The sequence below is a fragment of the Hyaena hyaena genome, unplaced genomic scaffold, assembly GCF_003009895.1.
Source record: "Hyaena hyaena isolate Hyena2069 unplaced genomic scaffold, ASM300989v1 scaffold_95, whole genome shotgun sequence".
In the NCBI taxonomy this organism is placed as follows: Eukaryota; Metazoa; Chordata; class Mammalia; order Carnivora; family Hyaenidae; genus Hyaena; species Hyaena hyaena.
The window spans coordinates 1,671,588-1,687,627 of NW_024080727.1; the positions used below are offsets into that span (position 1 = coordinate 1,671,588).

The 16,040-nt window shown below is 41.3% G+C and overlaps 1 protein-coding gene across 1 annotated transcript in view; it reads left to right on the forward strand.

Moving 5' to 3' along the window:
• Positions 1-16,040, forward strand: part of CERS3 (ceramide synthase 3) — a 111,774-nt gene that overhangs the window by 70,522 nt on the left and 25,212 nt on the right. The window contains exon 11 of the mRNA XM_039235039.1: positions 2,676-2,829. Within this exon, the coding sequence (XP_039090970.1) occupies positions 2,676-2,829 (154 nt within the window). The remainder of the gene's footprint in view (positions 1-2,675; positions 2,830-16,040) is intronic.

Consider the following 16,040-nt stretch of genomic DNA (forward strand, 5'->3'; position numbering starts at 1 on the left):
ATCGCTGTGAACTCAGGCCCCTAAATGTGAGCCTTACCACTTCAGGGATTGGGGTCTGTTTTATTCACTGCTGCATTCCTGGCTCCTATAAAAAGTGCCAGGTAGCACTTTGGTAGGTGCTCAATAAATATTTGTTGAATGAATTAGGTAGATAATCATTGCTTCCATTTTACAACTGAGGAAATGCACAGAGAAGTGGATCAAGGTTACATAGAACCAAGATTTTAAGTGCTAGAACCAATATGCTAAGAACATATGGGAAAATATAGTTTATAATGGTGGAGGTGAGAAAGACCTTTTAAAATATAACATGGAAGCTACCTATAAAGGGGAAAATTGATACATTTGGTTACACAAATATTTTCAAAGTTGATTTGCACCCTCCCAAAACATAAACAAGGTTGAAAGAATCAGACTATGTGATGATGTTTAATATAATTTGAAAATAATGTGCTTGATATGTAAAGAGCACTTATGAGTCAATAGGAAAAGTAAACACCCCAACATAAAAATGGACAGATGCCATGAAGAAGCAGTTCACGAATGCATAAATCAAAATAACCAAATCAAATATAAATATATACACATATATTCACTTCACAAGAAATACAAATGTAACTATAAACAATTACATGTTCTTTTATATAGAGGCTAACAGAGTACAATGTTGCTCAAGGTCTAAGGAAGGAGGGGCTCTCATACATTGGATGCAAGACTATAAACTGGTATGGCCTTGCTGGAAAGCAGTCCTATAATACATTCCAAAATGTAAAATGAGTATACTTTCTGACTAAGGATTTTAGCCATTCTAAGAAAATAATCAAATGGTTCTATCAAAATGTCTTTACAAGTAATTCTTATAGTATTCTCTATAATGTAAGGAAACTTTGGAAACAAATAGCCATCAATAAGGGATTAGATAAATAAATTATGATATCTATAAATAGATTTCGTGGCAGCTGTCGTATAGTATGGCATACAGTAGGGTTTGGCAAACTCTGGCTTACAGGCCAAAGCCAGCCCACTGACTGTTTTTTTGTTAATAAAGTTTTATTGGCACACAGCCACACCCAGTAGTTGATGTACCTCTGTGTCTGCTTTCACAGTACAGTGGCCAGAGTTGAGTAGTTGCAACAGAAACCAGAGGCCTAAATTATTTATTATCCATCCCTTTACAAAAATGCTTGCTGATCCCTGATATATAGATATAGTCGTTGACATGGAACTCTCCCTGTGTCATATTACTGGGTCATAAAAGCAAGATACAAAATCACGTGCATAGTGTGTTTCTGTTATATAAAATCATGTGATGATGAGGAAAGGGAAAAAAGGGAAAGAACCTTAAAGACTTAAAGAATGTATTTTTAGGAACAGTTACTTCAGTTACATTTACCAAAATGTACTGGGTTACCTGTGAGTTGTGAGATTTTAGATGATTTTTACTTAGCCTCCTTATATTTTTCTATAATTCCTAAGTGTCTAAAAATGATTGGCATACATAAAATGGATAAATGAGTATTATCTTTGTTATATAGAATTTAGAGTTCCTTTAATTACTTTTTTAAATTGGTTGTTTTTTTTTTTTAATTTTTGAGAAAGAGAGAGAGACAGAGGACAAGCAGGGGAGGGGCAGAGAGAGAGGGAGACACAGAATCGGAAGCAGGCTCTAAACTCTGAGCTGTCAGCCCAGAGCCCAATGCAAGGCTCAAACTCACAAACCACGAGATCATGACCTGAGCTGAAATCAAGAGTTGGATACCTAACCGACTCAGCCAACCAGATACCCTGTGAATAGATTTTTTAAAAATTTATTTATTTGTTTTGAGAGACAGAGAGAATGAGTGGGAGAGGGGCAGAGAGAGAGGGGGACAGAGGATCTGAAGCTGGCTCTGTGCTGTCAGCAGAGAGCTTGAACTCACAAACCATGAGATCATGACCTGAACTGAAGTCAGACGCTTAACCAACTGAGCCATCCAGGTGCCCCTAGATTATTTTTATAATTAGAATACTATACTTACAAGCCAGCTTATACAGGAACTCTAAGATCATGGTAGTGTATGAAGTTTGGGAAGGGAGCAGGGAGCCCTTCACACTATAGTAGTATCTGAAGGCACTATGCATTCTGGGTCATCAAGGGCATTGCCACTGATGTCCAGGAGTCTGTATCAACAAAGTATGCAGTTCATTTCAGAAAGTGGAAGTAATAGAATTGTTGCTTCTTTAAAAGCCTCTTTTATTGGAAAACTTACTTTCACAAAATTCCCCATTCACCTTTGCTGTCAAATAAATGAGATTGTGTCATAAGGCAATTATAACCCCATGTAAACCTGCATTATCCTATTTTTCTACAAATCCCTGGAAGCTAATAGGGTTCTGTATGCTCTCCTGGTTGTAAAGAGGAAACTCAGGTACAGAAACTTTGGAGTGGAGGCCGTGTGACAATAAAAATTCCATTTGCTTTAACATTTCTCCCAAGAGGCAGGCTGTATTTTCGTATGTGTGGCTCGCCAATGATATAAAAGGTAATATTATCGTATTGTTTTCTCTTGAGAATTTCCTGGACATAGTTAGAAATGAATTAAATGCTGTATGCCTTGGGGGGGAAAGTATTTGTTTTCTCACTGAAATCACATGGGTTTTTGTAATGAAATCCTCTCCTCTGGTTTTTTTTTAAGGATTTTATATTGCACGCTGATCATTCCCCTGCACTTCCTTGAGCCTTTCTTTTCATACATCTTCCTCAACCTCCAGCTCATGGTCCTGCAAGCCCTTCACCTCTACTGGTGTTACTACATCCTGAAGATGCTCAAGAGGTGTATATTCATGAAGGTAAGGGCTGGCTGAGTCTAACTGTTCTTAACAAGTAGAGTTCATTGCCAGATTGAAGGTGAGGCCCAGGGGGTGGAACATTCAAGTTAACTTATAGTTAACCAAAATTCTTTATATGTCCTTGATTTGATCGGTATTGATTAAAATGCATCTAAAAGGAAACTATATTTTTCATTAAGTAGGTCTCTGAGGTGCTTTTAAAAATTGCTTTTATTAGAGGACAGTAATTTTTATAAAACTTTCATCCAAATATTGATTGTTGCTTCTTAATTTTTTTAATTTTTATTTATTTGAGAGAGCACAAGCATGAACAGGAGAGAGGGAAGAGGGAGAGAGAGGGAGAAAGAATCCCAAGTAGGGTCCACACTTGATGAAAATCTCGATGCAAGGCTCGATCCCACAACCCTGGGACTATGACCTGAGCAGAAATCAAGAAGACCATGGGGGAGAAGAAGGGAAAAATAGGGGTGCCTGGGTGGCTCAGTCTGCTAAGCATTAGATGTCGGCTCAGGTCATGATCTCATGGTTTGTGGGTTCGAGCCCCGTGTCAGGCTCTGTGCTGACAGCCAGCTCAAAGCCTGGAACCTGTTTCAGATTCTGTGTCTCCCTCTAACTCTTCACTGCTCATGCTCTCTCTCTCTCTCTCTCTCTCTCTCAGAAGTAAATAAACATTAAAAAAATTAAAAAAAGGAGAAGGGGAAAATAGTGGGGGAGAGGGAGGATGGCAAACTATGAGAGACTCTTGAATGCTGAGAACAAACTGAGGGCTGATGGGGGTGGCGAAGAGGGGAAGGGGGTTGATGGGAATGGAAGAGGGCACTTGTGGGGATGAGCACTGGGTGTTATATGGAAACCAACTTGACAATAAACTATTTTTTAAAAAAACACAAAAGAAATCAAGAGTAGGACTCTCAACTGACTGAGCCACCCAGGTGCCCCTTTATTGTTGCTTTTTTTTTTAATGTATGCAAATTGTTTTATTGCCATGAAAGTTAAAAAAAAAAACTAAAAAAACTAAGAGTTTTCAAATTCTGGAGGGATCACATAGGAAGAAAAGATAAATATTTTTATTCTGTTTATAAAAGAATAATTTACTAAATTGCTGTTTTATTTATTTTTTAGTTTTTTTCCTTTTGTAGTTTATTGTCAAGTTGGTTTCCATATAACACCCAGTGCTCATCCCATCAAGTGCCCACCTCCATGCCCATCACCCCCCTTCCCCTCTCCCCCACCCGCATCAGCCCTCAGTTTGTTCTCAGTATTCAAGAGTCTATCGTGGTTTGCCTTCCTCCCTCTCCCCAACTATTTTTTCCCCTTCCCCTCCCCCATGGTCCTCTGTTGTTTCTCTTGTTCCACTTATGAATGAAAACGTATAGTATCTCTCCTTCTCTGCCTGACTTATTTCACTCAGCATAACACCCTCGAGTTCCATCCACATTGCTATAAATGGCCAGATTTCCTTCTTTCTCATTGCCGTGTAGTATTCCATTGTATATATAAACCACATCTTCTTGATCCATTCATTAGTTGATGGACATTTAGGCTCTTTTCATGATTTGGCTATTGTTGAAAGTGCTGCTATGATCATTGGGGTACATGTGCTTTTTAAAGAATGTCCTAATGAGTCTAAATTTGCTCTAGTTTAGGGTAAGCTTTATTGTGGAAGTTGAATAATATTTCAGAACTGTATGGTTACCTTCACTGAGCACCTAATTTGCACATAATGCTCTCCCTCTGAGCTTTCTTCTCCTGTCTGAAATATTGTCCCTCATATGGCTATGTTTTGTCTCTGAAAACAGCTTCTCTATATCATCACAAATTAATAATACATTTTAGACAATAGAAGTTTGTGTTTGTTTTGAGTTCAGTTCTAGGATTTAATCCTAGAACAGGGGTGGGGAAGTCTTTAAAAATGAGTAAAACATGATTACAGCAGCATTTACCTACAAGTGATTACTTATATTGTGGAAGACAGAAACTAGTTGATTCAAGGCAGGGACCAGGGAAAGTTTTATCGAACATACAGAATTTGACTTGAGCCTTTAAGACAAGTAAAACATAAAATAAAATAAAATCATAATTCCTTCATTGTCTGGAAATCATACTTCTTTTTTCTTTAATGTTTGTTTATTTATTTTGAGGAAGGGAGAGTGCACGAGCAGGGGAGGGACAGAGAGAAAATTTCAAGCAGGCTCCGTGCTGTCTGTGCAGAGCTGGATATGGGGCTTGATCTCACAAACCATGAGATCATGACCTGAACCAAAATCAAGAGTCAGATTGAGAAACCCAAGAGTCCCTGGAAATCATACTTCTAAGGGAGTTTTAATTAAGGATCTTTCAAGGTGGAAAGTTACAGTGGGGCAATTTTCAGATGTCACCATCTATGTGTAACATGACAGCATATCATCAGAGTGAATGACTTGTATATAAGGGTACCCTGGCAATTTATCTGATAAGCTCATGTTTTGATTAACTGTTCAATACATTTATTTTCCTATTTTAGTAAATGTGCCTCAAAGGTTATTGAAGAGTTGACAAATGAAATGGACATGGCGATAATCGACCTCTGAGTTGTCTACCATCTCTTAGCTTCTAGATCTAGACAGATGTATAAGAAATTGGGCTGCATCTGGATTAATCTCAAACCAGATTCTGAAAGTAGTTTTTGTTTGCTTTACTAAATTACTGACTTGAACTTGGTTTCTTGAGAGTGGACTCTTTCCCTTAAGTAGGAATGCCAAGAAAAAAAAAAAAAAGCCTTCATCCAAAGAGTCTAGTTTATTAATATCCTAAATAGTTTTCTCCTGACCTCTGCAAAACTTATTTTACCTCTGAGTGACTGATAAAGGTAAAGGGGCTGAGATAAGGTTAAGAAGTTGAGCAGTTAGACAATTTGCACACCCAGGGGCTGGAAGGAAGGCAGGGCCACTGAACTGAGCTGGTCCCACCACTGAGTCAAGCCTTCCTGGAGTGCCTGTCCCTAGGCAGAAACGGTTCCCTTAATCGCTGGTGAGTGACAATAATTACAGTCCTGGAAGGGATCCAGATGGAACAAAACTTGGAGACCAGAAGATACTCTTGTTTGGTTTCAGCATAATTTTTCATATTTCTGATCTCTAATGCGTTGTACCAGGCCTGATTAAAAACCCCGTGGGTTGGGGAGCCGCGGACAGGAATTCCCGATTTCTCATGCTGTACTTTGGAAAAGCTGTTTCCAATTGCAGTTTGACAGCAGTACTGGAGGCCCCGCAGCCCTAATCCCTGAAGTTCTTATGACTTCAGCTGGCTTGCGTGCGCTCTCTGTTTTCCATAGCAGTGGCAAAACTGGCCGTGAAATCAGCTTATTCCTCCAAAGCCATAAAGTGCCTTTTAAAGAATGCTATTTGAAGGCACAGTTGCATTGCAAAGGGGGAGGAGACAGATAAGGCGGGAGTCGATATTCTTAGAGGAACAGCTAGCAAGTCAGTCTTCAACTCTATTTAATATGTAGTTAGCATCTAATGTACGCTCCAGTTGTCACTAAGGTGACTAATTCTTGGATAGTTAAAGAAAGGAATTGCAGAAGTTCTTAGGCCTATTAAAATGTCTTTTAAACCTTATAACGGAGATTGGAAAATTGCCTTTTTAAGCTCCTTATGCCTGGGAGGCCCTTAATGAGTAGTTTTCAATATGCAAATGAATACAGCATTCAAGGGAACAAACCACATGGGCGTGGAAAGTTATAAAATTGTTTATTAATCTTTTTATGGCCTCCGTGGGTTTGCCTGGTAGGCTGGGGAGACAAAAGTGATTATACATCCTAAAAATAGCAATTTCGGACAGATCCAACCTACATTAGGAGGACCTCGGCACGTATATGAATGAAAACCTTCTACCACTTGCTCCTGTTGTTGAATACCTTAAAATAACAGCGTCCATATAATTTCAGGACTCTAATGCATCAGACCATGGTTAGTGGACATCTTGCTCCTGGAGAACAAGACCGGCACTGAAACCGAACTGGTTCCTCGAAAATAGGGGGATTTGTGAGGAACTCCTAGTGCACACATCACGTCAGGAAGTGTGATGGGCTGATACACCCATCTGGTCATTCTCTTTGCAAACATGAGAAGTGCTTTCAGAGGAAACCGGAAGGAGGGTGGCATGCTTTCGTTTAATACTACTTCAGAGCATTCGATCATCCCTATGCTTTGACTTTCTTCTTTCTAAATGTCGCCCTGGGTGCTGGCCAACTCGGGCGTGCCTCCCTGGCATCTGAGGCTGGGCCACAGCCAACATGCAAGGGAAGACGACTGCCCGCAGCCATCTCGGCCAGGACAGAGCCACTAGCCCCTGGCAACCTGCCCCCACCATCTGCTCTGACAGGCAGCGTCTCTTCAGATCACAGATGACACTTGACGCACGCTGAACTCTTTTAGCTAAAGAAAGGAACGCTCTCAGAAACAGGGTAAACTGAGGCCCCAACCAAAGTCACACACTAAGTTGATGGCAAAGCTGAGACTAAAACATAAGTCTCTTCACTTCACTTGTAGTACTTTGCCTTTTCTTTTCTTTTTTTTTTTGTTTTTTTGTTTTTTTTTTTTGTTTTTACAAATAGTTTATTGTCAAGTTGGTTTCCATATAACACCCGGTGCTCATCTCCACAAGTGCCCTCCTCCATGCCCATCTCCCCCCTCCCCCCCACATCCATCAGCCCTCAGTTTGTTTCTCAGCATTCAAGAGTCTCTCATGGTTTGCCTCTCTCCCTTTCCCCCACCATTTCCCCCCTTCTTCTCCCCCTTGTTCCTCAGTTAAGTTCCTCCTAATCCTCCTATACGTGCAAACATGTGATATTTGTCCTTCTCTGCCTGACTTATTTCACTCAGCATAACACCCTGAAGGTCCATCCATGTTGCTACACATGGCCAGATTTCATTGTTTCTCACTGCCATGTAGTATTCCATGGTATAGATAAACCACATCTTCTTGATCCATTCGTCCGTTGATGGACACTTAGGCTCTTTCCATGTTTTAGCTGTTGTGGAGAGTGCTGCTATTAACATTGGGGTACATGTGCTCCTATGCATCAGCATTTCTGTATCCCTTGGGTAAATTCCTAGCAGTGCTATTGCTGGGTCATAGGGGGGTTCTATTGTTAGTTTCCTGAGGAACCTCCATACTGTTTTCCAGAGCACTTAGCCCTTTTCTAAGTATCGTTGCTTTGAAATAACCAGAAAATGGATTTAAAATACTTGTAGGGGGTAAAAAAATTACATTTTTTTTCAAAAACAACTTGAGTCATCAAGATAATAGAATAAAACCCAGCACGAATCCTTTAACTTATGCTTGAACTTTCTGAAAACATAAGAACATGTTTTGTATTTATTTTTTCAGTTTCAGATCGCTTCCTAGTAAAGTAGGCTTTGTGTAGATTCAAATCTCTGCTTTCCTTTTTGCTGGCTGCGTGATCTTAGGGATATTACTTACATCGATTGCCTCAGTTTCTCTGCCTGCAAAATGGGTGTGGTGATATTAATACCTGCCTTGTGGGATAGAGCCCTTAGAACAGCATCTGGGACATAGCAAGGGCATGATAATGTCAGCTACCATGATCATTACCATTACTACTATTAATCCAGCTTCATTGTGCCTGTGACTTCCAGATAGCCTGGCACTTGGCTGTCAGTCAACCCCTCCCTCCCTTCTGCTTAGATAATGCGGCAGCTGAGCCAGTATCAGTCCAAGGGCTCCCTTGGCAGTTTGCTAAGCCATCTTCTGCCAGGTGACTTTGATGATCCTTTTTGACACACTGAAATATCAGCATGTTGGGAAAGAAATACAGAATCTGTAACATCTAGGAAACCTCTAGGTCTCTTTTGCAGTAGTTAGTGGTGGATGTAAAAAGTGCCCTTTGCTGAATAAGAAGTAAAAATATCACAAAGGCTGGCAGTTAAAATAGCATATTATAAAAATGCTATCAGTGTACATTTCCATGTTTTCAAATATTTATCTAGGTTAACTACTTTAGCAATCTACTGGGGGTGCCTGGGTGGTTCTGTTGGTTAAGTGTCCGACTTTAGCTCAGGGCGTGATCTCACAGTTCTCGAGTTCAAGCCCCACATCAGGCTCTGCACTGACAGCATGAAGCCTGCTTGGGATTCTCTCTTTCCTTCTCTCTCTGCCCCTCCCCCACACTCTCTCTCTCTCTCTCATAAAACAAACATTTAAAAAAAATGTAAAAACCTCACAACAATCTATTGAAAAAGCAACAGTAGAATTTATAAACTTATAGGGGCGCCTGGGTGGCTTAGTCGGTTAAGCGTCCGACTTTCCCTTAGGTCATAATCTCGCGGTTTGTGGGTTCGAGCCCCGCGTCGGGCTCTGTGCTGACTGCCACCTCAGAGCCTGGAGCCTATTTCGGAGTCTGTGTCTCCCTCTCTCTCGGACCCTCTCCTGCTCACGCTGTCTCTTCTCTCTCTCCTAGAAATAAATAAAAATATTTTTAAAAAATTTATAAACTTATAAAAAGTAACTGTGCAAAGTTGCTTGGCTTAAGGAATTTCAAATTTGAATCTTGTTTCACATACTACATTCAGCTGGGCGGGGAAATAGATCTGCAGATCTGGGAGAGACCGCTGCACGGCCACCAGGACACCATGACCTCCTCAGGCCCTTCCCACTGTGCTGTAGTGTACTGCTCCCTGCACGTTAAACTATGCTCTGTGTTTCCTAGGGGAAGAGACAGGGGTGAGTGAAGAAGTTACATGACTTACCCAAGGCCAACACGGGAGTGGGGTTCATGCCCGCAAATCTTGAGGCTTCACAGCCCATGCTGCTCATATGCTGTGCTCTCTCTCCTGCCTCACAAGCTCTGTGCTTGTGAATGTAAGTCCTCCCTACACGAGTGATACGCATTTAATGTGTGTGTTTATATGTGTTTCTTTGCATGTGCGTTCAGTGTAATGTATGTTCAGTCCTCAAAAATTTCGTCATCTTTTTGTTTACCGTCCAATGAGTTTTACTAAATGTATAGACCATGCAGCCAATACTCTTTTAAGATGTAGAATATTTCCTTGACCCTATAAAGTTTTTAGTGCCTACTTCTGGTCCTTGCCTATTCCCACATTGGTGGACACTGTTTTGAGAGAGAGAGGGAGGGAGAGAGGGAGAGGGGGACAGGGAGAGAGAGAGGGAGGAAGAATCCCAAGCAGGCTCTGTGCTTAGCTTGGAGCCGGACACAGAGCTCGATCCCAGGACTCTGGGATCATGACCCGAGCCAAAATCAAGAGCCGGCCGCTCAACTGACTGAGCCCCCCAGGTTCCCCAGAAGCCAGTGTTCTTATTTCTGTCCCCATATATTCGTTTTAACTTTCTTAAACCTTTTATAATTGTAGTTACAGCATGCTCTTCTCTACGTTCTTTTACTACAAACTTCATAATCTTATCATGACTTTGCTCACTTACCTTATCATTGTCACCTTGCCAGTAATCCATGAATCCCTGCTCTTCCTAGAGGGTGCTCTTTAGAAAATGTCCCTCAAGCTATCCCCATGAAGGGATTCTGTGGTTTGAAACAACCATAAATCTGAGTTTTTAGAAACATGAAAGTATGGAGTTGTTTAAAGAAGCCAGAGTAGATAATTAGGATAATCACAGAAGGAAAACGTATCTTGAGAGGCCCATCAGCAAACCTGCCTCTTACCGACTCCTTTCCTCCAGCAGAATTCCCATGGCTGTGCCCTGGGCTAGGAGGCCTCATAACAGATCCCAGGGCACAGCGCCTAGATAAATGCGCGGGAAAACACCCCCACCTCACACTCACAACTTGAGAATGGGAAAGAGGGGCTCACCTGCCAAATGGGGAAGTGGAGGCTCAGTGGGACAGAGGGGCTTTCTCAGGCTCTTGTGAATCAGGACTAGAACCCCCACAGTGAACTTTTCAGTGAATATCTGTTTTTCTACAGCAGGATAACATTGTCTAGAAATTTTTTTTAATATACATACTGGGTTGTTTGATAGCTTTTCCCAAGCTGTTTGGAAATTCTTCTATTACTTTATTCCAAATTGTCCCTTCTTTCTGTTGGGATATAGTCATGTGGTCGCACACTCAGGTGCCATGACCCCTTTTTCTGTTGCTGACGAAAACAGCATGTCTTTTCAGCTCTTACTTCCAGGCAAATATACCTCTGATGGAAAAAGATGATATTAGTACTTATAAATAAGTAAAACAAGATTTTATTTTGTTTTTTCTCTCAATCCATCCTCCGTTCCTTTGGAAACAGGCATGGGAAGTGGCTGGATGCCAGTGGCCGCATGAGAACTGTGATCTCGAGATTTCAGCTGCTAGGCGTCTGTTCAAAAATGGCAAATCTCACTTTCCCACAACTGCCCGTGAATTGTTAATTATACAAACGATTTTGCGTACTTACTTTATTACATCTTAGCTCCCTTTGTGTGTGCTCCTAAATTTCTTGTCTTATGCATTTCTTAACCATGGTTTTGAAGATACTAGTTCTTTGGAGGTACCAGACTAGTCGGTCATTTGATGGGCAGGAAGTCAGCTGAAGCTATGGTAAAATGAAGGCACTTTTTCAAACAAGAGCTGTCTGGCGAAAGCATCTTTGAGGATGGCAGTGGGCAATCAAATCCTGCCTTTCTTTCCCTGTTCTAAACGTGGACCTGGATGTTTCCTTGAGCCACTGGTCATATCTTGCTGATGTTGAAAAGGAGGTGAGGGATGGGGGAAGACCCAAGTATAAAGAGATAAAGAAACTCTGACAGCTCTTGTACTTGATTTAAAAAACCATTTTACAAAAATGGAATTGAATTTTATATATCCCTGAAAGGAACAGCAAAGGCCCCAGCCAACCCTAGAGAAAACCCTAGACCTGGGGGGCGCTCCAGGGATGTCCAGTTGTGGCAGAGGCTGGACCTCCGTCCCCTGACATTAACCTGTCACTGATGTGGACTGCCCTATGAGGAGGGAGCTTAACTCCAAGCAAGGCAGCTCTCTTCAACCCAGGATAATACCAGAAAAGGACATTCCTGGAGCCCCCAGGGCTGGGGGATTAGAGCCACGGTCCTGAGGGCCTCCCACCTCTGCCTGGCCCATCCCGAACCTAATTCCAATCCCCACGAAGAGGACTGCATGTACCTCTGTAGGCAGACTAGGCATCTGAGAGCATGGGCTCCAAGCACTTAGAAGTGAGGCCTTGGAAAAGTCATTTATTTATTATTTTACCCTCTGTTTTCTCATTGGGGGTGATAACCACACAACCTTCTTTACAGGATAAAATGTTGACGTGAATGAGATGGCTCTCTAAACTTCAAGGGGCCTCGAAATCTTGGATTATAACCATTGCACTAAACATTCCGTGGTTTCCTAGTCAGTCAATTCCAGTTATTTCCTGTCCCCACCCCACCCCCCAACTCGCAAGACACTTGTTTCTCTTGCGTGAAAGTCCTTTCTGAACTGTGGAAAATAGTCACCGAGCATTAGGCCACCCAGGAGGCACTGAAACAGTTTGCTGAGGTGTCTGGTGAGAAAGCTGCACTCCCAGGTTTCTGGAGATGGAAGGTGGGGAGGCTGCAGGAGCCTGAGCCCCTGGACACTGCGCCGTGCGTTTTGGCATCAGGCCGGACCTTTCCAAGAACTTTCAGAAAGGTGCCAGGCATCAGGCACTGGAGATGGCAGATCTGGTGGCTATGAGTGTCCCATCCACTTGCACTCAGTCACCTGTGGAGAAGGCGGCCCTCTCGGCTCCCACTTTCTACAGGCAGTCCTGGCACTCACACTTGCCTTCCTCCCCAGGAGTGATATGTGTTCTGGAAGCATCTCTGCAATCGACAGGCCTGCATCAGTCTCGGGTTTCTCCACAGTAGCACTTGTGATCCCTGGATCTGGATGATTCTTTGTCGTGGGGGCCATCCTGGGCACTGTAGGGTGGTTAGCAGCGTCCCTGGCCACTCCCTGCCAGACGCTGGTAGCAATCCCATCCCGGGCTGTGACAACCCACAGTGTCTCCAGATGTGGCCAGATGTTCCCCGGGGAGAAAAATCATCCTGTTTGAGAACCACCACCTATTGGTATATATGTCCATTTCACTCTCTGTGGAGGTGACTTGTGTTTTCTTCCCCAGCATACAGTATCATTTATAGAAGTTTCAAGGCTTCATTTTATTGCATTATTTATTTACTCCTGTCCTTTGTGCTGTTGTCGTCATGCATTTTAATAATATATAATTGGGGCGCCTGGGTGGCTTAGTCGGTTAAGCGTCCGACTTTCGTTTAGGTCATGATCTCGCGGCTCGTGCGTTCGAGCCCCGCGTCGGGCTCTGTGCTGACTGCCAGCTCAGAGCCTGGAGCCTGTTTCCGTCTGTGACTCCCTCTCTATCGGACCCTCCCCTGTTCACGCTGTCTCTCTCTCTCTCTCTCCTAGAAATAAATAAAAAAAATATTTAAAAAAAATAATATATAATAAATATCATACATTTATATATATGAAAATACATATCTGCATATAAATATGAATCACACATTATTACAAATGCCATATTATATTGCCATTTTTTTGTTTTGAACATTTAATTATTTTCTAAAGTGATAAAAATTTTAACTTATTTTATATTTCCCTTTATTCTTACCATTTTACCATTCTTACCACTTACTATTCCTACCATTCTCTTCATTCCTTAGGGTAAATTCATCAGATATCATTTTTTTTCTGTTTTCTTTTTTTGGTGCTTGTGTTGGCTCCATGAAGATACTCATTTCTTTTAGTGAAGATATGCTAACAATTGATTCTCTCAGTTTTTAAAAAATTTTTGCCTGAAAAAGACTTTTCTTCACTTAAAAAAATATTTTTACTGGGGGGGGCGCCTGGGTGGCCCAGTCGGTTAAGCGTCCGACTTTAGCTCAGGTCATGATCTCACCATTTGTGGGTTCAAGCCCCACATCGGGCCCTGTGCTGACGGCTCAGAGCCTGTTTCAGATTCTGTGTCTCCCTCTCTCTCTGCCCCTTCCCTACTCATTCTCTGTCTCTCAAAACTGAATAAATGTTAAAAAAAAAATTTTTTTAATAATTTTACTGGGTTTAAGATACAAGGTTTGTTTTTCTTTTTCTTTTTTTCTTTTCTTTCTTTTACTACTTTAAAGAAGCTATTATCTTCTGCCTTGCATGCTTTCTGATGAGATATCTGTTTTATCTTTGTTCTTCTAAATAAATATGCTCTTTGGGTGGGGGTGGGGGGCTGCTTTAAAATTGTTCTCATTAGCACTAGTTTGTAGTAATTTGATCGTGATGTATCTTGATAAGATTTTTTTTTTAATGTTTATTCTGCTTGGAGTTAATTGAACTTCTTGAACTTGTGGGTTTCCAGATCTCATCAAACTTGGATTTCAACAAATGTTTCAGAATATCTTCTGTTATCTCCTCTCTGTCCTATTCTTGTGGCACTTCTGTGACCACTTCATTGGTCCAGAAATAAATGATATTTTATTCATTTTCTGTCTTTTTATTTCCCTTCTATGCTTCGTTTTGATTACTATTGCTATGTCTTCACAATCTTTGAGTTTTTCTTTTGTAGTGTCTGATCAACAGTTAATCCCATCTAGTGTGTTTTTTAATTTCAGATATCGTATTTTTCATCTCTATAAATTATTTTTTGTTCTTTTTTTGAATCTTCCCTTTTTCTTACTATGTTTGTGTTTTTCTCTACTTCCTTGAATATATGGAGCATATTTATAATAGCTATTTTAACATCTTTATTTGCAAATTCCATCATCTCTGATATTCTTGGATCTGTTTCTATTCATTTAATTTTGTCCTGGTTATGTACCAATTTTCCAAATTCTTTACAAGCCTGGTAATTTTTCATTAGATGCTAGGCAGTGCTCACTTCAGCAGCATAGATACTAATGTTAGATGCGAGAGATTTTGAATTTTACATTGTTGGATGCTGGATTTTGTTGTATGCCTTTAAATAGTGTTTTTGTATGTAGTACAACTAGTGTATTTTGGTTTTGTATGCAGTCAAGGTGTTGTAATAAGTTTCCTTCTTTCAAGGCTTGTTTTAAAGATTTGTTAGTGTGAGACCAGAATAACCATTGGTTGATGGCTATTAGTTAGTCCTTCTCAGTATTCTCCTTAATGTCCATATACTAAGAGTTCTTTTCAGTCTTTTAGTCTCAACTGACTGGGTGGCTCAGTCAATTAAGCATCCAACTCTTGATTTTGGCTCAGGTCATGATCCCAGGGTCATGGAATCAATCCCCTCATCAGGTTCTACACTGAGCATGGAACCAGCTAGGGATTGTCTCTTGTTCTCTCCCTCCCCCTCTGCTGCTCTTCCCTACTCACACTCCCTCTCTGTCTTTCTTTCTAAAAAAAATTAATTAAAAATTTTAAAAAATTAAGGGGCACCTAGAGGCTCAGCCGGTTGAGCATCCAGCTTAGGCTTAGGTCAGGATCTTGATGTTTGTGGGTTTGAGCCCCACATTGGGCTCTGTGGGCCCCACATAGGGCCTGGAGCCTGCTCTGGATTCTGTGTCTCCTTCTCTCTCTGCCCTTCCCCTGCTTGTGCTCTGTCTCTGTCTCTGTTTCTCTCTGAAAAATAAATACTCAAAAAAGAAATTAAAAAAAATTTTTTCAAAAGAGTTCTTGGGATGCCTGGGTGGCTCAGTTGGTTAAGTGTCTGACATTGGCTCAGATCATGACCTCATAGTTCATGAGTTTGAGCCTCGAGTCAGGCTCTGAGCTAACAACTCAGAGCCTGCAGCCTCCTTCAGATTTTGTGTCTCCCTCTCTTTCTGTTCCTCCCTCACTCATGTTCCATCTCTGTCTCTCAAAAATAAATGTTAAAAAATTTTTTTAAAAGAGTTCTTTTCACTCTGGCTGGTAAGAAGATAATAAATGGTGTGAGATCCATAGGTTATTTTGCCAACTTTTTTCTGGTGATTCTCTGCCTGGCCTTTGGTAGTTTCTTGACACACATGATTCAGTCAGTACTCAGTCAAAGACTGAAGGGGATTCCACTGAAGATCTCTGGAGTTTTCTCTCTGTGTATCTCCCTTCTCTCCAGCATTCTATCTCACAAATACCAACCTGGCTTTGGTGAACTCCAGTTTCTGTTTCCTCAACTCATTGGCACCACAGGTCTTTGGTTTCTTCACTGTGCTTCAGGTTAGAAACGGTAAGATGGTATGCTGGGACAGGTGAACAGCTCCCCTCCTCC